This window comes from Camellia sinensis, chromosome 3 (genome assembly GCF_055761805.1).
Source record: "Camellia sinensis isolate YWXY chromosome 3, ASM5576180v1, whole genome shotgun sequence".
NCBI lineage: Eukaryota > Viridiplantae > Streptophyta > Magnoliopsida > Ericales > Theaceae > Camellia > Camellia sinensis.
In genome coordinates this window covers 39,858,292-39,880,628 of record NC_138963.1, presented here as the reverse complement: position 1 = coordinate 39,880,628, position 22,337 = coordinate 39,858,292, and the positions used below count along the sequence as shown (strand labels likewise).

The 22,337-nt window shown below is 34.7% G+C and overlaps 1 protein-coding gene across 4 annotated transcripts; it reads right to left on the bottom strand.

Moving 5' to 3' along the window:
- Positions 1-20,135: 20,135 nt before the first annotated feature.
- On the bottom strand, positions 20,136-22,337 carry LOC145822484 (uncharacterized). Of its 4 annotated transcripts, XM_082919565.1 has the most exons (4): positions 22,107-22,331; positions 21,741-21,866; positions 20,716-20,774; positions 20,136-20,507 (listed from the first exon to the last, which is right to left on the bottom strand). In XM_082919565.1, the coding sequence occupies exons 1-4, from the start codon at positions 22,153-22,155 to the stop codon at positions 20,466-20,468; spliced, it is 276 nt and encodes a 91-aa protein (XP_082775691.1). In that variant the 5' UTR covers positions 22,156-22,331; the 3' UTR covers positions 20,136-20,465. The 4 variants fall into 4 exon arrangements, 3 of the variants coding, with proteins under 3 accessions (XP_082775691.1, XP_082775690.1, XP_082775692.1); XM_082919564.1 differs by having other exon boundaries at positions 20,136-20,774; XM_082919566.1 differs by lacking the exon at positions 20,716-20,774.

The window sequence follows — 22,337 nt, the reverse complement described above, 5'->3', positions numbered from 1 at the left end:
ATTCGCATCTAAACGCTCATAGCCTTACTGAAATAAAAGTGCGAATAAAATTACAACTCAAAGGAGTTTTGTCAAACGGGATTGCCAATAAATAAAACCTAACAATCTCCCCCTTTGGCAATGCCGTGACAAAACACACCTAACAAATAAAATCCTAAACACCCCAACCCATTACAGCCAACAAAAGCCAACTTCTTTCTTAAGGTCATGATCTGCAAAACAGTTATTAGTGCCACAATCTCCAAAACAACTATTAGTCCCACAAGAGTATATGAAAGAGCAAGAGACATATGACACGATTATCTTGAAACATGGATGGAAAACATGAATAGATGAAAACTAAGACTCATGAAAAACAACTCTCAAACAACACAAGCAAGATCATAAACCACACAAGCAATGATATGACAATGTAAATATCAGGAGCATACAAGAAGGGCAAATAGTGCATAGCAACATGAAAAAACAATATAGCCAATCTCCCTTATCAAACATATCAAAGTGTTCATGCTAAACAACTCTTGCAATGAAAAACCAAACTCCCTTACCAACCCAAATCAAGATGAACCAAACTCCCCCTCACTAAAAGCAACCACAAACACTGAAAACAGTGAACAAGAAGAAAACGACAAAAAATAATATGGTGGAGCAAGCAAGGAATTTCAGATTAGTACCTTAAAACACATAAGATTATCCAAGAAGCACCATTACAAGAAAACACAATGTGCACAGTCTGTAGAAGATTCCTCATGCAAGAAAGTGATGCATTATGTGAAAAGCATAGATCCCATGATAAAAGTGTGTGTGTGACTCTTGGAGTTCGACAAACACTAGATTCAATCCTAGTAGTGATCTGAAAGTTGGACCTCCGACAAGAGAATCTTAAGCACAACAAAGGAAAGTCAAACCACTAGGAATCAAGGGGTATTTGGTGAGTAAAGGCGGAGGCTCTCCCTCAATCAATGAATCTTTTTTTTTTCTTTCTTTTGCACATTTTTTTTTTCTTTTGCATATTTTGTCTTCTTCTCTTTCTCTTTCTTTTTCTTTGTCTTTTTCTTTTTCTTTTGGACAATCATTGGTGGCTGACACGCTCAAGAGTATGGAAATCGAACCAGAGAAGCATGGATATAATGAGGATGGCCTGGTTGGTGACTCTGAGGTAGCCTTTTCCTCATGGCTAGATTGCAAAGAATTAAGGGGAAAGCCGTGGAGGTGCAAAAAGATGGTAGGTGGTTAAGAGACTCAACATCACCCATGATATGCTAGCATAGGTCAATTGCTCTAGAAAAGCAAAAGATACAATGCCAGAAGTCCAAAAAAAAATAATCACTAAGGCGGAAGACTCCAAAATTTGCTATTCCAAGAGTGTGTACGGAATGAGACATACTAATCAAAAAATGCACACTCCAAAATGAGTAATGACCACAGAAAGCACACATATATTAACATGTAATGGATATTCTCATCAATTCCAATATGCACCAAAGACCACTCAAAAATTTCAAGCTTGCAAAACCATACTAAGAAAATCTTTTTGGGATTTTTTTTTATTTTTTTTTCAAAAAAAACAAGACAAAAAAAATGAACAAGCACACATTTTTTTCCATTAAAAACAAGACACAAAAAACCCAAAAGCTAAAACAAATAAATAAATTAACACAAGTCAAGTTTCCTCACCCAAATCTTTTTTATCTTAACAAAATTAGGTCTAGCGGTCTTGGTAAATGTCGTGGCATTGTGAACACCCTCATGAATCTTGGTATTTTGCCTGGACATGTAAGGTTGTCTCCTAATCCAAAAAGTATTCGAATTCCTACCCTTTTGAGACACTCTCCCATGCAACTTATAACAATAAGGGCGAATATGACTATGCATACCACAATGATGACAAATAAAAACAGGGTGTACCTTCTTTTCTTTTACCTTATCAACCCTAGGGAGTTTGAGAAGTCTTTCCTCTTGTTGAATCTTTTGTCCCCCTTTTTCTTGAGTTCTTGTATCATGAGATGTTGAAGCACTCTGTTTTTGCTCTTTCTTACCACCAAAGCCAATGCCACTCTTGTCACAACTCATGTGTTGAGACCCAATGATATCCTCCAAAGTCTTTGATCCTTTGTTCCAAAGACCAATGGTAGCCATAGCACACTTGAGCTCTTTCTCTTTCTTGATCATTAGTTCTTCCAAAGCAACTTGTGACATCTCAAGAGATTCAATCTTTTCTTCATACATGGCATGGGTTTGCAGCAGTTCATTCCTCTCTGTCTCACAAGTCAACAGTTTTGCACAAAGAACTTGTCGATCATCAGCTACCTTGATGGCATTAATCCTGGCCTCGGAAATCTCCTCCTTAAGTTTGACATTCTCACTTTCACATGCTTTGAGTTTCTTTGTGAGTTTGTCATTCAATTTGAACAAGTTAAGAGACTCCTTGTACAACTTTTCGTAAGCTTGCTTAAGCTCTTCATGATCACTCTCCGAGGATTCATCATCAGTGATATTCTCAACTGACCTCTTCGGAAAATCTGTTTGTACTTCAGTTTCGAAAGCCGCCATGAAAGCAAGGAATTGTTTATGTCCCTCTTCGCCTTGCTCTTCGTTATTACTTTCATCTTCATCAGATTCTGATTCATCATCCCAAGTGATGGCGAGGGCTTTCTTCTTCCTCAAACGAGTAGGGCATTCTGAAGCAAAGTGGCCAAATCCTTGGCATTCATAGCATTGGAGTCTTTCAGAGTTCCCTTGTATCTTTCCTTTCTCCTTCTTGGCTATGGAATTAATTTTGAGTTTATCTTTGCCTTTAGATTTATGAGAATGAGTAGATTCCAAAAGATTAGGATTCTTTTTCAAAAAAGATTTTTTAAATTGTTTAACAAAAGCAGCCGTAATCTTGGAATCTATCTCACAATCCTCATCAGAATCCTCTACCACTTTATGAGCACTACTAAAAGCAATATCTTTTTGTTTCTTTTTGAAATTCCTATGTGCTTCATAAGTTTGAAGATTTCCAACCAACTGATCCAGCTTGAGGTTGTCAACATCTTGAGCCTCCTCAATAGCCGTAACTTTTGGTTGGAACCGATCGGGCAAGGATCTCAAAATTTTTCCCACAACTTTGGATTCTGGAATTTTTTCACCTAAATTGAAGCTGGAATTTACAATGTCACTCAACTTCGCATAAAATTCATCAAAGGTCTCACTATCTTTCATTGAAAGGTTTTCGAAACTAGATGTGAGCCTTTGAAGTTTTGAACGTTTCACAGAAGGAGTGCCCTCATGAATAGTTTGTAAGATATCCCAAGCCTCTTTTACGACTTCACAATTACAAATACGACTAAATTCTTCAGGTGTGACAGCGCAAAAGAGAGAATTGATAGCTTTACTATTCCAGCTACTATTTTGGTAATCAGTTGTGTCCCACTTATCAATTGGTTTGGGGATTGTAACTCCATCAACGGTAATTGTTGGTTCAGTCCACCCATTTATGACGGATTGCCAAACTTTTTCATCAATAGATTTTAAAAAAGATCTCATCCGAGCTTTCCAAAAAGGATAATTGGATCCGTCAAGTAGAGGTGGTCGAACCATAGAATTTCCTTCACGAATTGTATCCATTATCACAAATCAAACAAGATCTCGTTCTAAAAAATTTTTTTTTTTTTTTTAAAAAAAAAAATATAGAACGACCTGCTCTGATACCAATTGACAAATCTAGAAATCCCCTAGATTTTGATTTGTGATTATGTATCAATTTTAAGCAGAATATAACAATCTCAATCAAACAATTAAGACAAAGAGACACAACGATTTAACGTGGAAAAAACCACAATTGGACACCTCCAACTGTGATAAAAAACCACGGGCAACAGCCACAAGAACAATCCACTAAGAAGATTTAAAGGAATTACACAGGTATACTCTCAATTACCTAGCGAATCCACGCCTAATTGAACCAACCTCTATGTGCCTCTTCCAACCCGTCTTCACCTCGGAATTGTCTTTACGATGAGCCACCCCGGAATCCACCAAAGTTTCAGGCTCGAATTCTTCAGAATCCACCGAAGAACAACTCTCTCTTTTGTAGAACAAAACACAACCTTTGATGTACTCTCTTTAAACCATGAGTTGAATACTCAATAAAAACATCAAAGAAAACTAGCAAAATCTCTCCAGATATAAACCTTAAGATCCAAAAATAAGATCTGGAGAAGTTCCCTTAGTGTTGGGAGAAAACCAATTATTTATAGAAAACCAAAGCAATCCTAATTTCAGAAGAAAACCAACTCTTTAATCAAATCTGAAAATCTGGGATCGCGTGGTCCGCTCGAGCGCCCTTTTCCCCGCTCGAGCGGAGACTTCAAATTCTGTGATTTCATACAGGCTCCACGCTCGAGCGTCGGTTTTGCCGCTCGAGCGGCAAATCACACTATCCAGTACTTTTGCAGGCGACTGCAAAGATGCTGAGAGCTTCCAATCCCCGCTCGAGCGTCCCTTTCCCGGCTCGAGCGGGAAGGCCAAAACTGGAAAAACTGGAAAAATATAACATGATCGGACAGGCAACTTTGAATGCATTTTTGCATTTTGCTTCGGGGGCGCTGCCCCTCGACCTCGCCGTGGCGCTGCCCCGGACCCTGGACCCTCGCGAGCTGACCGGGCAGCTCGATCCCCGTCATAATCAGTGAAGTGGCAATCTTGAAAGTATTAGCATCACAAACTTCTCTGAAAAGCACAATTCGGGTTGGATTCGCATCTAAACGCTCATAGCCTTACTGAAATAAAAGTGCGAATAAAATTACAACTCAAAGGAGTTTTGTCAAACGGGATTGCCAATAAATAAAACCTAACAATATTCATTTAGTTTAGTATATATATATAATAGTTTAAATAAATAAGGTCCAACAGGTTTGACTTTGGTCCAACGGCTACTTTTCTATTAATTTGGAAAGAATTTGGTTCCACGTGCAACGGTCAAGAATCTGTTTAAAACAAATTGCATCTGTTCATTTGGCTTTGGAACCTGTTCGGTCAAAATTTTGTACCTATTTATACCCATCATTCTGGCAGTTTTGGGGAGAGAGATATTTTTTTTTATCTGAAAAATCAGTTTGATTATTGTCTTTGGCTGTCCTAAATTCTGCATTTTTGCATTATTCTTCATATTAGATTTAGTATAAATTTCAGAGAGTTAGAACACAGGTTTGGTTCGTCGAACAAATTGTTTGGTGTACTACTACAATTTGTGAAGATCATTGTATCTTGGGAGATAGACGCCACTCAACCGTAAGTACCGTAGCGGGGCGAATCTGTCTTAAGGACAGAGTGTCACACACTCGACTTGGTCTTAATTTTAATTCGGTTCGATAAATAAATTTGGTATGTTATTTATTTATTTTGTTTGAATTTATTTCAAGTTATTTTATTTACACAGAAGATTGTTCCAACAATTTTAAGACAAATTCGAATTATTCTGTATTTTTCGTTTGTTTCCCTTTTTCATTCTTTGTAAATAATTTTGGAAGAAAATTATTTTCTGTGAATTTACAAAATAATATTCTGGTTGGAAAAACAAATAATGATTATATGCTATTTGACATATAGTATTAATATACTCTCTCTTTTCTTTGACAACTAGTAGTATGATACTGGTGTCATTAACAATTCAGAATATATTTTTGTGGAATTTTGTCAGGAAATTAATTTTGGTTTTTTAGAAATTATTTTCTGAGATTTCATTAATTAAACTTCTGTTTTTAGTATTTTAATTATTGAAGTGTTACTGAAATTAATTTTCTTGTGTGGAATTAATTTGGTTAAATAAAATTTTATTTTATTTCAAAATTAATTGAAAAATAAAATTTATTTTCTTATTTCTTTTATTTTACAGAATTTAATTTCTAATGTAGAATTATTTTGGTTAAATAAAATTTTATTTTATTTCCAAATTAATTGAAAAATAAAAGTTATAGTTTTATTTCATTTATTTTACAGAATTTAATTTTCTGTGAGGAATTAATTTGTTTAAATAAAATTTTATTTTATTTTCAAATTAATTGGAAAATAAAAGTTATATTCTTGTTTCTTTTATTTTTACAGAATTTAATTATGTGAATTTTGTTTAATTTTCTGTGTAGTGTAAATTCTAATTATAATTTTGTTTTATATATTAGAATTGATGGCTACTGAAACTAATGCCCAAACAAGTACTACTGTGGTGGCTGCAATGACGCCAACCCCCTCTCCTGTGGTGACAGTGCCAATAAATCATGGAGAAAAACCAGAGAAGTTCTTAGGAACTAACTTTAAAAGATGGCAACAGAAAATGTTGTTCTATCTTATAACTCTGAACCTGGCTCGTTTCCTCCGTGAAGATGCTCTTATCCTTAAAGAGGATGAAACCGACCGGCAAGTGGTTGCTGCGGTTAATGCTTGGAAACATGTCAATTTCCTTTGCCGGAATTACGTCTTGAACGGACTTGATAACACATTATACAACGTCTACAGTCCAATCAAGACAGCAAAGGAACTTTGAGAATTGTTAGAGAAAAAGTACAAAACGGAAGATGTTGGCTCAAAGAAATTTGTGGTTGGCAAATTCTTAGATTTTGAAATGGTTGATTCAAAAACTGTGATCAGCCAAGCTCAAGATCTCCAACTCATTCTGCATGACATTCACGCAGAAGGCATGTCTCTTAGTGAATCCTTCCAAGTTGCAGTCTTAATTGAAAAATTACCAAAAGGTTGGAAGGAATTCAAGAACTACCTCAAACACAAGCGCAAAGAAATTTCTATGAACGAATTAATTGTGCGTTTAAGGATTGAGGAGGACAACCGCAATTCTGAAAAGCAGGCTGGTAAGCATCCTATGGAGTCTAAGGCAAATGTGGTGGAACATGCTTCAAAAACCAAGAAACGAAAGTCTTTTGGAGAAAGTTCTTCACAAGGCTCTAAAAGAGGGGAAAATAAAAAGTACAAGTTTAATGGCAAATGTTACATCTGTGACAAAGAGGGACATCGGGCCAAAGATTGTCGTAGCAAAGGCAAAAACAAAAGAAGAACAAGCAAGAGGCCTGCTCAAGCCCACATGACTGAAGTGGACAATATTTCCAATGGTATAAATGATATCAATCTTTCTGCAGTTATTTCCGAGGCAAATCTTGTCGGAAATCCTAAAGAATAGTGGATGGACACTGGTGCTACTCGCCATATTTATACCGACAAAAAGATGTTCACATCTTATTCTATGGTGGACAATGGTGAACAACTCTCTATGGGCAACTCCTCAACTTCCAAAGTTGAAGGACAAGGAAAGATTGTACTCAAGATGACATCTGGAAAGGAACTCACTCTCAACAATGTGTTGCATGTACCGGACATTCACAAGAATTTAGTTTCCGGATCTTTGTTGAGTAAGAATGGGTTTAGGCTAGTTTTTGAAAGTGACAAGTTTGTACTTACCAAAAACGGGATGTATGTAGGAAAAAGTTACATGTCTAATGGCCTTTTCAAATTAAATATAATGACCGTTGTACCCTCAGTTATTAATAATACTACATCTTCTTCTTACTTGCTTGAGTCTTCAAATTTATGGCATGGTAGACTAGGACATGTTAATTATGGATCTTTGCGTAGATTAATTAATATGGAATGTTTACCTAAATTTAACATTGATTCAAATCATAAATGTGAAATTTGCGTTGAGGCAAAATTATCTAAAACTCCTTTTCATTCAATTGAAAGAAGTACGAAACCACTTGAATTAATTCATAGCGACATTTGTGATTTTAAATCAATTCAAACTAGAGATGGGAAAAAGTATTTTATCACTTTTATAGATGACTATACTAGATATAGTTATGTTTATTTAATTCAAACCAAGGATGAAGCTTTGGAAACTTTCATTCAATATAAGAATGAAGTTGAAAATCAACTTGGTAAGAAAATCAAGAAACTTAGAAGTGATAGAGGTGGTGAATATGAATCATCTTTTGGTGAATTTTGTAAAGAACATGGAATAATTCATCAAACCATTGCTCCTTACTCGCCTCAGCAAAATGGAATTGCTGAAAGGAAAAATAGGACTTTAAAAGAAATGATGAATGCCATGTTAATAAGTTCTAGATTACCTCAGAACTTGTGGGGGGAAGCAATACTTTCTGCTAATTATATACTTAATAAAGTACCCCGAAAGAAAGTGAATCAAACACCTTATGAATTATGGCATGGAAGAGTACCATCTTACAAATACTTAAAAGTGTGGGGGTGTTTGGCTAAAGTGGCTATTCCTATTCCTAAAAAGACTAAGATAGGTCCTAAGACCATTGATTGCATTTTCATTGGTTATGCTAAGAATAGTAGTGCATATCGATTTTTGATTCATAAATCAGAACATATCGAAATGCATGTAAATACTATTATTGAGTCTCGAAATGCATCATTCTTTGAACATGTATTTCCAAAGAAGACTGGACAAGAGACTAGTACTAATAAAAGATCTTTTGATGCTATTACTAGTCAGGATCAAGAACATGATCAAAAACAAGAGTTAAATCAAAATGAGGAAGAGGAACTTAGGCGTAGTAAACATGCTAGAACCTCAAAATCTTTTGGTTTAGATTTTCTAACATATTTGTTAGAAAATGAGCCTTTAACTTTTAAGGAGGCTATGTCCAGTCCTGAAGTTCCTTTATGGAAAGAAGCTGTCAACAGTGAAGTTGAATCCATATTGCAAAATCACACTTGGGAATTAGTGGACTTGCCACCAGGTTGTAAACCTCTTGGGTACAAGTGGATTTTCAAAAGAAAATTAAAAGCGGATGGATCAATAGACAAATACAAGGCAAGACTTGTGGTCAAAGGTTTTAGACCAAAAGAAGGTCTAGATTACTTTGACACATACTCACCGGTTACTAGAATAACATCCATTAGAATGCTAATTGCCATTGCATCTCTATACAATCTAGAAATTCATCAAATGGATGTTAAAACCCCTTTCTTAAATGGTGAGTTAAATGAAGAAATTTACATAGAACAACCAGAAGGATTTTCTGTTCCAGGGAAAGAAAAGAAAGTGTGTAAATTGGTTAAATTATTATATGGTTTAAAACAAGCGCCAAAGCAATGTCATGAGAAATTTGACAAGGCAATGATGTCAAATGGATTTAAAATTAATGAGTGTGACAAATGTGTTTATATTAAAAACACAGATAAAGGTTATGTCATTGTATGTCGTTATGTAGATGATATGCTCATCATTGGTAGTAATAATGACATGATTAAAACTACCAAGAAAATATTGAATAAACATTTTGACATGAAGGACATGGGCATTGCTGATGTAATACTTGGTATAAAAATTACCAAAACATCAGAAGGATATGCTTTGTCACAATCTCATTACATTGAGAAAATACTTGACAAATTTAGCAAAGATGATGTTCATCTTGCTAGAACACTTGTAGATGTTAATTTGTATCTTTCTAAGAATATAGAGGAAAGTATTTCTCAATTAGAGTATGCCCAAATTATTGGAAGCTTAATGTACTTGGTGAACTGCACTCGTCCAGATATAGCTTATGCAGTAAGTAAATTAAGTAGATATACGAGTAATCCGGGAGTAAAACACTGGAAAGCAATTATAAGGGTTCTAAGATATCTCTGATTTACTCGTAACATTGGGCTTAATTATACTAGATATCCAGCAGTACTTGAAGGATACTGTGATGCAAATTGGATATCGAATACTAAAGACTCGAAGTCCACCAATGGGTATGTCTTTACTCTTGGTAGTGCGGCTGTATCTTGGAAATCTTCCAAACAGACTTGTATTGCTAGGTCTACTATGGAATCTGAATTCATAACTTTAGACAAAGCAGAGGAAGAGGCAGAATGGCTTCGCCACTTCCTTGAAAATATTCCAAATTGGCCAAAACCGGTGCCTGCTATATGCATACATTGTGATAGTCAATCAGCAATTGGTAGAGCACAGAGTCATATATATAACGGTACGTCACGACACATTCATCGTCGACATAACACCGTAAGACAACTACTCTCTAATGGAATTATTTCCATAGAATATGTTAAGTCTAAAGATAACATAACGGATCCACTAACCAAAGGGTTAGCAAGAGAGTTAGTTGAGAATTCATCGAGGGAAATGGGACTAAAGCCTATTAAATAAGAGTTACCACAACGGCAACCCAACCTAGTTGACTGGAGATCCCGAGATCTAGGTTCAAAGGAACAACCGAGTTGTGAATAACTCAAAAGGATCACTGGGAGTTTAACTCCTACCCATTTCTTTGATAAAATAGTGATGTCTGCAGCGTTTGAGGTTAAGTAAAATTTTAATGATTGTTATATCTAGGTAAACCTAGTGGAGTATGGCAGGATACTCTTCATAAGAATCACCTATGTGAGTGTGAACTGGGCCGGTTTTATGAGATTTGTGAAGGGTTACAATTCTCTAGAGCACTCAGGAAAGACCAGGTTGTTCAGGGCCAAAATGAACACAATAATGAGAACTAAACTGTGTCTGGGAATATACTGTGTGAGTTCTATTGTCTTGGTTTACACAAACAGCTGAACAGTTCAAGACATCATGTTCACTCGTTAGCTAGTAAATTCGATAGTATCTCACAAGGGAAGGTTCAAAGCCAAAAGCTACCTATCCTTTGCAGAATATTTCCAATTTCTGTACTCTCTGTAATTAGATCATGTTGTTGCATTTTCTCTTCGTCAAATTCCATTCATGTGGAGGACTGTAGGAAAAATGGTTTAATATAGGCATATTTTTTAGCTCAAAATTGAGTGGGCCCCAAACGTCTTTTGGGATGGGTCCGAAGAGGTGATGTGTTCCTTGCCGCGTGGCAAGTCACATGGTGAAGACGGAACGTCAAAACCATTTATGAGTGAATGGGAAGTTGACGTCGGTTTCGGATTTAACATTAATTTTTTAGATAAAAAAATTCATTTGAATTTTTTTAATAAAAAATTATTGTGAGAATTTAGTTTAATTCTAAATTCAAATTTTAGGTTCCTAAGTGGTTTCCTAAAGTTTGTAATTGTGATAATTTAATTAAATTCTAAATTCAAATTTTAGGTTCTTAAGTGATTTCCTAAAATTTGTATCTCTTCCTTTATTTATTAACTATTCAAATTGTTTTATATATATATATATATTCATTTAGTTTAGTATGTATATATATATATAATAGTTTAAATGAATAAGGTCCAACAGATTTGACTTTGGTCCAACGGCTATTTTTCTATTAATCTGGAAAGAATTTGGTTCCACGTGCAACGGTCAAAAATCTGTTTAAAACAAATTGCATCTGTTCATTTGGCTTTGGAACCTGTTCGGTCAAAATTTTGTGCCTATTTATACCCATCATTCCGGCAGTTTTGGGGAGAGAGAATTTTTTTTTTATCTAAAAAATCAGTCTGATTATTGTCTTTGGCTGTCCTAAATTCTGCATTTTTGCATTATTCTTCATATTAGATTTAATATAAATTTTAGAGAGTTAGAACACAGGTTTGGTTCGTCGAACAAATTGTTTGGTGTACTACTACAATTTATGAAGATCATTGTATCCTGAGAAATAGACGCCACTCAACCGTAAGTATCGTAGCGGGGCGAATCAGTCTTAAGGACAGAGTGTCACACACTCGACTTGGTCTTAATTTTAATTCGGTTCGATAAATAAATCTGGTATGTTATTTATTTATTTTGTTTGAATTTATTTCAAGTTATTTTATTTACACAGAAGATTGTTCTAACAGTTATCACTATCATAAAGTCTTTTTTTTTTTCCTTTTCTTTTTTGTGGAAATAAGCATAATTGGTTTAGCAATTGGTCATCCTGGAAAAGAAGAATGGTACAAAATATGATTGAAAACAAGTTGGGTTTTTATTTTTATTATTTTAATAATAAGAATCTATAGAATTTTTTTTATTATAGAAAAAAGGTAAAAATGTTAAAATAACAAATTTTCCATGGTAAATATTTCTTTTAAATATGTCAAATTTACCTAAGGTAATTTCAACTTAAACTTTTTAAAATAAATTTAACCCAATTTTGAAAGTTTTGGTGGAAATACTCACACGTTTGAATAAGTTTTGATTGGATAGTGGAAATTGTTTTGTACGGCGCATTTGTTGAAACAAAGAAAAACAGGCACACCTCATCGTGCAAAAGTTAGCCTTTGTTTGGCAACTTGTACTACAAGAAATTACATTTTTAGCAATTAAATTTTTAATTATTAAAAGTCATATTTTTAGTTGTCAAAAAGTTTTTCCGATTAAATAGTTTAGTTGCCAACTTGGTCATCGAAAGACGGTCGGCGAAGATATTGGCGACTAAAAAAATTTTAGTTGTCAAAAGTCCTAAATTGGCGACTAAACAAGTAGTCGCGAAAAATAAAGGTATTGGCGACAAAAAAAAACTTAGTCATTGATAGGCCAAATTGGCGACCAATCTTTTAGTCGCCAAAAGCTTTCAAAAACAATTTGTATCACATTTTCAGCGACTAAATGTTTTAGTCGCCTAAAGTGTAATTTTTTTTAACTACTAAAAATTTAGTCGCCTAAAATCTATTTTTTTATTTGGCTACTAAAATTTTAGTCGCCAAAAGTTTTGTTATTCATTTTATTTTTTTTTTAGCTACTAACTATTGAGTCACTAAAAATATTTACTGCCTTTTTGGCTACCAATTATTTAGTGGCCAAAAATATGATTTTTTTTTTTTAATTTGTCCATAATCTATATGTAATAAGTGCAACCTATACATGTATATAAACAAAACAATACATATATTATCAATCATTTTGAAATTTGTATACATTTCACTTCAAACTATCTAAAAAGGAATAACTTAATGTCAAATTATTTAAGTAATAAGACACTTTCATAATTTTATAACCACTCCAATGATAGCTAGTAATCCCCACTCACTACAAGAATAAACACATTTGCCGACTAAAGATTTGGTCGGCAAAAGTCCAATTTTTGGTCGGCAAAACATATTCCCGACCAATTTTTTTGGTCGCCAAGTTGGTCGGCAATTGAGGGTCGCGGAAAGTAATTAGCGACTAAAAAGATTTTTAGTCGGCAAAACGTTCTATTTAGCGACTAAATTGTTGGTCGCTAAACATATAATTATCGCGACTAACCTATTTAGTCGCGAAAAGACTTTGGTCGGCAAAAATTACATTCAACGACCGTACATGTTAGTTGCTAATTTGGTCGGCAAAAATTACTTTCAACGACCAACAAAATTGGTCGGCAAAAATTACATTCCACGGCCAAAACTTCTTCGTCGCTAAATAATAGTTTCTACGACCAAAAAATTTGGTCACCATTTGTTAATTTTCGCGACCAAAACTTTTAGTCGGCAAAAGTGAGATTCCACGACCAAGAGTTGTTTTGGTCGGCAATAGATGTATTTTTTGCGACCAAAATTCTTGGTCGGCAATTGTCATTTTTTGCGAAAAAAATTATTTATTTGTCCCCACTAATAAATTGGTCGCCAAAAACAGGAAAACAATACACCTGGAATTCCTAATAATCTATTCAATCCATAATAAACCTATTAAAAAAAATATAATCAAAACCAGTTTCTATGTTATAAACCAAACAGGGTGCTGAATTGTTTTGTAGGGAAAATGGATCTGCTTACCACTCAAATAGAGGTTAAAACGAATCCAAGGTTTTTGTAAGTCCTTTTTCTTTATTTTTTATTTTATTTTAGTGTTTAGTCGATAGTTTACCCCCCATCTTCTTTCTTCTTCTTCTTCTTAGATTTTTCATGTATTTCAATGTATGAACTTATAATTTTATAATTACTGCAATGTTATATAAATTTATATAGGAATCTTTTGAGTAAAATTGAATTGGCTAGTTGAATTAGTATACTACCTGTTTAATTTTTAATAGTTTGATAGAATCTAGAGTCAAGCCTATTCAACCTCTCTTTTACTAGAGTTTTTTAACCAAGTTATTTTTAACTTATTATTTCCTAAATCTAAAGAACAATGCTTCCATGACCATCCTTTTTTTTTTGGTCTTTAGTGAATTTCTTTTATAATTTTATTTTTAAAATTTTAAATTGTATTCTAATTTTTTTGAAAACTACTTCTGCACAAAAATAAAAACAACAATACTCAAAACATCAAAATGAAAACAATACCAATCAGTTGCCACTCGATATTTGTCATCACTACCTCTAGTTGCCTTTAGGAATGTTGAGATCTGCAAATACCGGGCTGTCAACTCCTACTCCCATTGCATTGAGACTGTTGTCAACATACGCAACAGCACCGGTGATTGCTGAAGCCATTGGCGATGAAAGAAAGGCAGCTGTATACCCCACTTCCTCTGTAACATTTGTTTGTCAAGCTCAGTGTATGGCAAAGTAAAAAGCATAGAAAGAATATGAAAATGGAGTTGAATTGCAATTTAGTCAAACATTGTGGTTTTAAAATTAGAAAAGGCAAGTTAGCCCAATGGTAAGGTTAGCGTCCCTGTGATGTGGGTTTGAGTCATGAAAATAACCTCTCCAAAAATGACGATAAGGCTGCATACTTTTTCCCCTTCTCAAATCTCACTTTAGCAGGAGCCTTCTGCATTGGGTTGCCTTTTTAAAATGGGGTTTAAATTATTTGTGAGCAATGTTGTTGGCAGAGAACTCGTTTAGTTGCTTCTATGGCTTTAGCCATTTGCCACAGCAACAACGAACCAGTCCTGCCCGGTATGCACACACACATGTATAGATATGGATATCATGAAAGGTAACTCAATTACACCAAAACACACTATGGGACACCAAATGAAGAACAGTAAAAGGGACTTGCCTGCAGAAAGTTCTTTCTGCAATGGGGCATTAGCCATTGAGTAGTCGATCATCATATCAATAAAGCCAATAGCTTTTTGCAGCACGACTTCTTAGTGGACCTATATATAATTCCAATATGTCAGCACAATGATGCAAGAAGAGAGGATAAAGCCAGTAAGATGTTAAACATGTAGTCCAGCAGATATATAATTGTCTCATTCAATTTTCCGAAGATTGAGAACCCATCAGGCATCTAGAAGACATGATTTGTCCCAAAAAAATAAAAAAACCAAACACAACAAGTGATGATAAAAAAAAATGTTTCAAACTATTGAACTACTTGAATTCATGGAATCCCAATCAATGGTGAAGTATGAGTGACAGCTAGGTGTCATCCTCGGGGCTTCAATTCCTTTACTGAAATGACAAAATTTACAGATACAAACGATTTGCTTAAACAGAGTATTCGATGGGGCTTTGGATGACAGAAAATTGACTTAAAGCAATAATCAAATTGATCAGCAAAAATGAAAATAATGGATGTTTTCGAATTTTTTAAATAATTTATTTGCGTAACTAATTTATTTGTATACTTGCAGAGATTGTGTTGACTCTGATTTTGTGCTTTCTTCCAGCTTCAAAAGCAAGCACCTTCATCAAGCACAGAAATGAGACAAGCCATCAGAAAACGTGAGAAATAAAGGATGCTAAATTTGGTGAGTATGAAAAACTAGAGGGGGGAAAAAAAGGAGAGAGGAGTCCAAAAATACTTTTGTATCACTCTCAAGAGCAACATTTGTTGAGCTCATGCCTCCACCATATCTGCATGTAGTCATTATTGCTCAGGGAGTCAATTGGGAAAAATGTATCGATCTGCACCGAAATACAAATCTCGAACAAGAATCGAAATTCAAAACATGGAACACATACAATAATAAATTACGAATCGAACCCAGATCTGGAAAAGTTTTCTTCCGAATGTTCACATTGAATAAACACATCGGATACAAAAAATTATTCAAATTACGAAGAAATTAAACAAATGAGAGTGATGCGAATAAAAAATTGAATCAATTAAACAAAAAAATTCAACAGAACAATTGAATCAATGAACTAACCTTCAGATCAGCGAACGAAGCAGAGACATTCGGGATCTGTAAATTGTGGATCTTAGATCTGCTAATAGAAGTTGTGTATATGTGTGTATGTAATTTCGAAACACACAGAGAGAGAGAGAGAGAGGGAGAGAGAACCTGCTTGCTTGTGAAGGACTAACAGACTGATAGCGCGAGACAGAGAGGGAGAGAGAACCTGTGATCTGCGGCGGTGGCGGTGGTGATTTGCGGCTGCGGCGGTGGCGATGTGCGACGTACGGTGAGCGACTGTGGTGAGGGACTGTGCTGAGATGAGGTGGGGTGAGGTTTGGTGGTGATGTGTGAGAGAGAGGACTTTTGTGTTTGTTCAAAACGAGAATGGAAGAGGGCGCGAATATTAAAAGTAATTTCCCCCCGCAAAGTTTTAGACCAATTTAGCGACTAAATTGGTTATTTGTCGCCAAATAACGCATATATGACTAAAACTTCCTGTAGCTAGAACTTTTCGTAAAAAAAAACTTTTAAAAAATCCCTATATACCAAAAATACTAAAATTCAATATATTTTTTGTATTTTGTGTATTTATTAATTTTTAAAAATATTTTTTTACAATATTTTACTTTTTAGATACATTTAAGTAAGATAGATCTAAAAAAGTAAAAAAAAAAAATACTTACAATTTTTAAAATATTCACTTAAAAAAAACCCGAAAAACAAAATATTCAGTGGCGATAGTAGAAGAGAGAGTGAGCAAAGTGAATACAATAGGGGAGAGAGACAGACAGACAGAGACATAGAGAGAAAGAGAGAGAGAAGAGTGAGAGATAGACATAGAGAGAGAAAGTGAGAAAGAAGAGTGATGAGTGAGAAAGAGACAGAGAGAGAAAGAGATAGAGACAGAGACAGAAAGAAATAAGAGATGAGTTAGAGATAGACAGAGAGAGAGAGAAAGAGAGCGAAAAGAGATGATCGAGAGAAAGACATAGAAAAAAAGAGAGATAGAAAGAGAAGAAAGATGAGCATGAGAGACAGAGAGAGAGAGAGAGAGAGAGAAGAGAGACGAGTGAGAGAGATAGAGAAAGAAAAAAGATGAGAGAGATGAGCGAGAGACAAAGAGAAAAAGAGACAGAGACAAAGACAAACAGACAAAGAAGAATGATGAGTGAGAGAGAGAAAAAGAAGAGAGAGAGAAAAAGAGAGAGACAAAGAGAAAAAGAGATAGAAAGTGAGAGACAAAAAAAGAGATAAAGAGAGAGATAGACAAAGAGAGAAAGAGACAGAAAAAGAGACAGAGAGAGATGAGAGATGAATGAGAGAAATAGAGAGATGAACGAGAGAGACAGAGAGAGAGATAGAGAGAAGAGATATGAGTGAGAGAGACAGAGAGAGAGATAGAGATGAACGAGAGAGACAAAGTGAGAAGAGAGATGAGACAGAGATGCGATAGAGCTCAAGAATAAAGATGAACAAGATAGATAGAGAGAAGAGAGATGAACGAAAGAGACAAAGAGAGAAGAGAGATAAAGAGAGAGAAAGAGAGAGACAGAGACAAAGACAGAGGCAGAGACAGAGTAGGAAAGAAAAAGAGACAGAGAGAAACAAGAGATGAATAAGAGATAAACAAAGAGAGAGAAAGAGAGCGAAAAGAGATGATCGAGAGAAATACATAGAAAAAGAAAGAGGTAAAGAGAGAAGAAAGATGAGTAGGAAAGACAGAGAGTGAGATAGAGAGAAGATAGATGAATGAGAGAGATAGAGAAAGAAAAAAGATGAGAGAGATAGAGCGAAGAGAGATGAGCGAAAAACAAAGAGAAAAAGAGACAAAGACAGACAGATAGAGAAGAGTGATGAGTGAGAGAGAGAAAAAAAAGAGAGACAAAGAGAGAGAGAGAGAGAGAGAGACAAAGAGAGAAAGAGATAGAGAGTGAGAGTCAGAAAAAGAGACAGAGAGAGAAGAGAGATGAACGAGATAGACAGAGAGAGAGATAGAGATAAGAGAGATGAGTGAGAGAGACATAGAGAGAAGAGAGATGAACGAGAGAGACAGAGAGAAAAGAGAGATGAGAGAGAGCGAGAGAAGAGAGATGAGCAAGAGAGATAGAGACAACAGAGATGAACGAAAGAGACAGAGAGAGATAGAGAAATGAGAGAAGAGATAAATGTGTGAGAGACACAGAGAGAGAGATAGACAGATAGATAGATAGACAAACAGACAGAGAGAGAAAAGTGATGAGTAAGAGAGAGAAAGAGAATAGAGAGAGGAAGATAAAAAAATAGGTGAAAAGAGACAGACAAAGAGAGAGAGAGAGAGAGAGAGAGAGAGAGAGAGAAAAAGAGCGAAAAAGATAAACGAGAGAGATACAAGGAGAGATGAGTGAGAGAGATAAAGAGAAGAGAGACAAAGAGAAACGAGAGATGAGAGAGATAGAGAAAAGAGAGATGAGCGAGAGACACAGAGAGAGAGATAGAGAAGAGAGACAGACAGACAGAGAAGAGTAATGAGTGAGAGAGAGACAGAGATAGAGACACAGAGAGAAAAAGAGAGACAGATAGATAGAAAGAGAGAGAAAGAGTGATGAGTGAAAGTAAATTTTTATTTTTCTTTCAGCGATGAAAATATTTTAGTTGGCAAAACTATATATACCGCGACCAAAATAATTTTAGTTGCTGAAATTAAAGTTTTGCCGACCAAACTTTTGGTCGCGAAAGATAAAAAATAATTTTTTATTTTTCTTTTAGCGACAAAAATATTTTAGTTGCCAAAACTATATATACCGCGACCAAAATAATTTTTAGTCGCTGAAATTAAGGTTTTGCCGACCAAACTTTTGGTCGCGAAAGATAAAAAATAATTTTTTATTTTTCTTTCAGCAACTAAAATATTTTAGTTGCCAAAACTATATATGTCGAGACCAAAATAATTTTTAGTCGCTGAAATTAAGGTTTTGCCGACCAAACTTTTGGTCGCGAAAGATAAAAAATAATTTTTTATTTTTCTTTTAGCGACTAAAATATTTTAGTTGCCAAAACTATATATACCGCGACCAAAATAATTTTTAGTCGCTGAAATTAAGGTTTTGCCTACCAAACTTTTGGTCGCGAAAGATAAAAAATAATTTTTTATTTTTCTTTCAGCAACTAAAATATTTTAGTTGCCAAAACTATATATATCGAGACCAAAATAATTTTTAGTCGCTGAAATTAAGGTTTTGCCGACCAAACTTTTGGTCGCGAAAGATAAAAAATAATTTTTTATTTTTCTTTTAGCGACTAAAATATTTTAGTTGCCAAAACTATATATATCGCGACCAAAATAATTTTTAGTCGCTGAAATTAAGGTTTTGCCGACCAAACTTTTAGTCGCAAAAGATAAAAAATAATTTTTTATTTTTCTTTCAGCGACTACAATATTTTAGTTGCCAAAACTATATATATCGCGACCAAAATAATTTTTAGTCGCTGAAATTAAGGTTTTGCCGACCAAAGTTTTAGTCGCAAAATAAAAAAAATAATTTTTTATTTTTCTTTCAGCGACTACAATATTTTAGTTGCCAAAACTATATATATCGCGACCAAAATAATTTTTAGTCGCTGAAATTAAGGTTTTGCCGACCAAACTCTTGGTCGCAAAAGATAAAAAATAATTTTTTATTTTTCTTTCAGCGACTAAAATATTTTAGTTGCCAAAACTATATATACCGCGACCAAACTAATTTTTAGTCGCTGAAATTAAGGTTTTGCCGACCAAATTTTTGGTCGCAAAAGATAAAAAATAATTTTTTATTTTTCTTTCAGCGACTAAAATATTTTAGTTTCCAAAACTATATATACGGCGACCAAAATATTATTTAGTCGCTGAAATTAAAGTTTTGCCGACCAAACTTTTGGTCGCGAAAGATAAAAAATAAATTTTTATTTTTCTTTCAGCAACTAAATTATTTTAGTTGCCAAAACTATATATACAGCAACAAAAATATTTTTTTAGTCGCCAATTGTGAGATTTTTAGCGACTAATTTTTTTTTAGTCGCCAAAAATTAATATACCCCGACTAAAAAAAATTAGTAGCTAAATATTGTACTTTTACCGACTAACATAATTTTTGGTCGCCAATTCCACAACTTTTGACAACCAAAATATTTTTAGTCGGCAAAAGTGGTCGCCAATTGTGTATTTTCTTGTAATGACTGCTTGGCATTGGCAATGCACAACCATAATTGGGAACACAAAGGCCTTTAACATTGGCAAAGCAAAGGGTCCACTCATCAGATGGCTGCAACAATAAGCATTAACATAAAAACTATCCCCTGCAGCAACTGCACATCAATTCCCTGTGTTGCCTACACACAACTGGCATGCTCCTTTTGGTGCCAAGTTAGCATCCTGTGGCGAATGAGCCAAAAAAAGGTGCCAAGTTAGCATCTCTGCCTTTTTTTCTTTTGAGTTACCACCATCGGAATTTCCTCTTCTTTTCAACATTCTGTCTACTTTTTATTTCTAGCAAACCTTCACTCCATCATTCCTTACTAGCACTGCCATTCTCTCTATAGACAACAAAAATTCATTGGCTTCTCTGCATTGCCATTCTGCATTAGATGATCACATAGAAGAATCACAATCATGGTAAGCTTTCATGGTTCATCTTCTTTATTTTCAAGTAACTTGATCAATCTATTCTTTGTAAAACAATGGTCACATGATAGTCGGATCACACGTGTGGGCTGAGGATCCTGAAGTTGCATGGATCGACGGAGAAGTTATAGAAATCAAAGACACAGATGTTACAATAGTTACCACAAATGGAAGAACTGTAAGATAATCTTTCCACTCATTATATTCGAGAGCAACTGTATCTACATTATCAAACCACTAGGATCATTAGCTCCACTAATATTGCAGGAATCACTACAACAAGTTTTTAAAACAACATACAAATAACATCTGTTCCTTTTAGGCACTGTAGATATATAATAGCATAACAAGTTTGAATGCAGATAACAAATATTACTTAAATAATAAGACATATACTAGCAATACTAAAGGCATGACATCAGGCACTACTTGCAAGTGGAATCCCAACCAAAAGGACATAGTAGTGAGACTGAAGCAATAAACCCTCTTGCAAACTATTCCAAGTGCTTCGATGATGATGGCCACTTCTCGCTTGAAGAGAACTGGTACACCTTCCATCTTCTATGAATTGTTCACTTGCATAGAAGAAAAAACACAGCTTTTCTTTTTGTTTTAGATATTGCTTTCTTTTATCTTTCATGATAAACTCATTATTACTTTTAATCTATTGACCTCCATGTACTTTACTGAATTTTATAAACTTCATTTGACTAGTCAATCAACTTCATTAACAAGTCCTTTTTAAATTCCTTATCACTATATGGGGATTAAACTCATCATTTTCTATCAAGGACCAAAAAAAAAAAAAAGGCTCAATGTTGTTATTGTTTATTGCCTATTCAGGAAAATCCAAGTATGTGGTTATGTGCTTTGCTTAGTGATCAATTGTATTATAAGAATTATTTAACTTTGACTTTGTCCTCCATCCCAAATAGGGGATGGGTCCAAAAGGGTGTTTTACACTAAGTAGTTTCTAAGAGACATTTTATCAAACAGTTTGAAGGCAAGAAAAAAATAATGATTCTGACTAACTTTGTTGAGCTATTTAGCTAGCAATTGAAGAGGAAAAATTTGAACTTTTGCTATTTTTTAACAATCTATCACAAAACAGACATATATATAGGCAAATTGGTATCATAATCAAGTTCAAAAATACAAGTATGAAAGTGGGTAATTAATGAAATTACCAGATTGGACTTGGATAGAAGAATATGAAGTTGAAGCAGATGGAGAATTGCGAGAAGAACCCGGAATTGGGCCTTTGATAGGGAAGTACCTGTTCTTCTCCGCATCAAAATAGAACCCTAGAAGATCTACACCCACATACATACATACATACATACATATATATATATATTAAATTAATTTTTGAAAAAATCACATATACACAGAGACGAAGATAACCAAAAATAGATAGAAGAGAAGCTCCAACCCTCTTATTTATAACCAAAAAAAACAAATCCTTTGTTATAAAACCCTAGAAATTGGGTGAAGATATATATATATATATATATAGAGAGAGAGAGAGAGAGAGAGGAAAAGGATGGAAATACTTGGTGTGCGCTGGAGAAGAGACAAATCAAAGTAGCTACTGTTATCCATCGCTGGTGGGGAGATGGGTCGTACCGTCGCTGGTGGGGAGATGGGTCGTACCGTCGCCGGTGAGGAGGTGGGTGCTCGTGTGCGACAGTGGTGGACGGTGGCCGGTAGGAGGGTCGCCTGTGATGGAGTGAGAAAAAGAGAGAGAGAAGAGGGATGATGAGAGAGTGAAATGGGAGAGGACT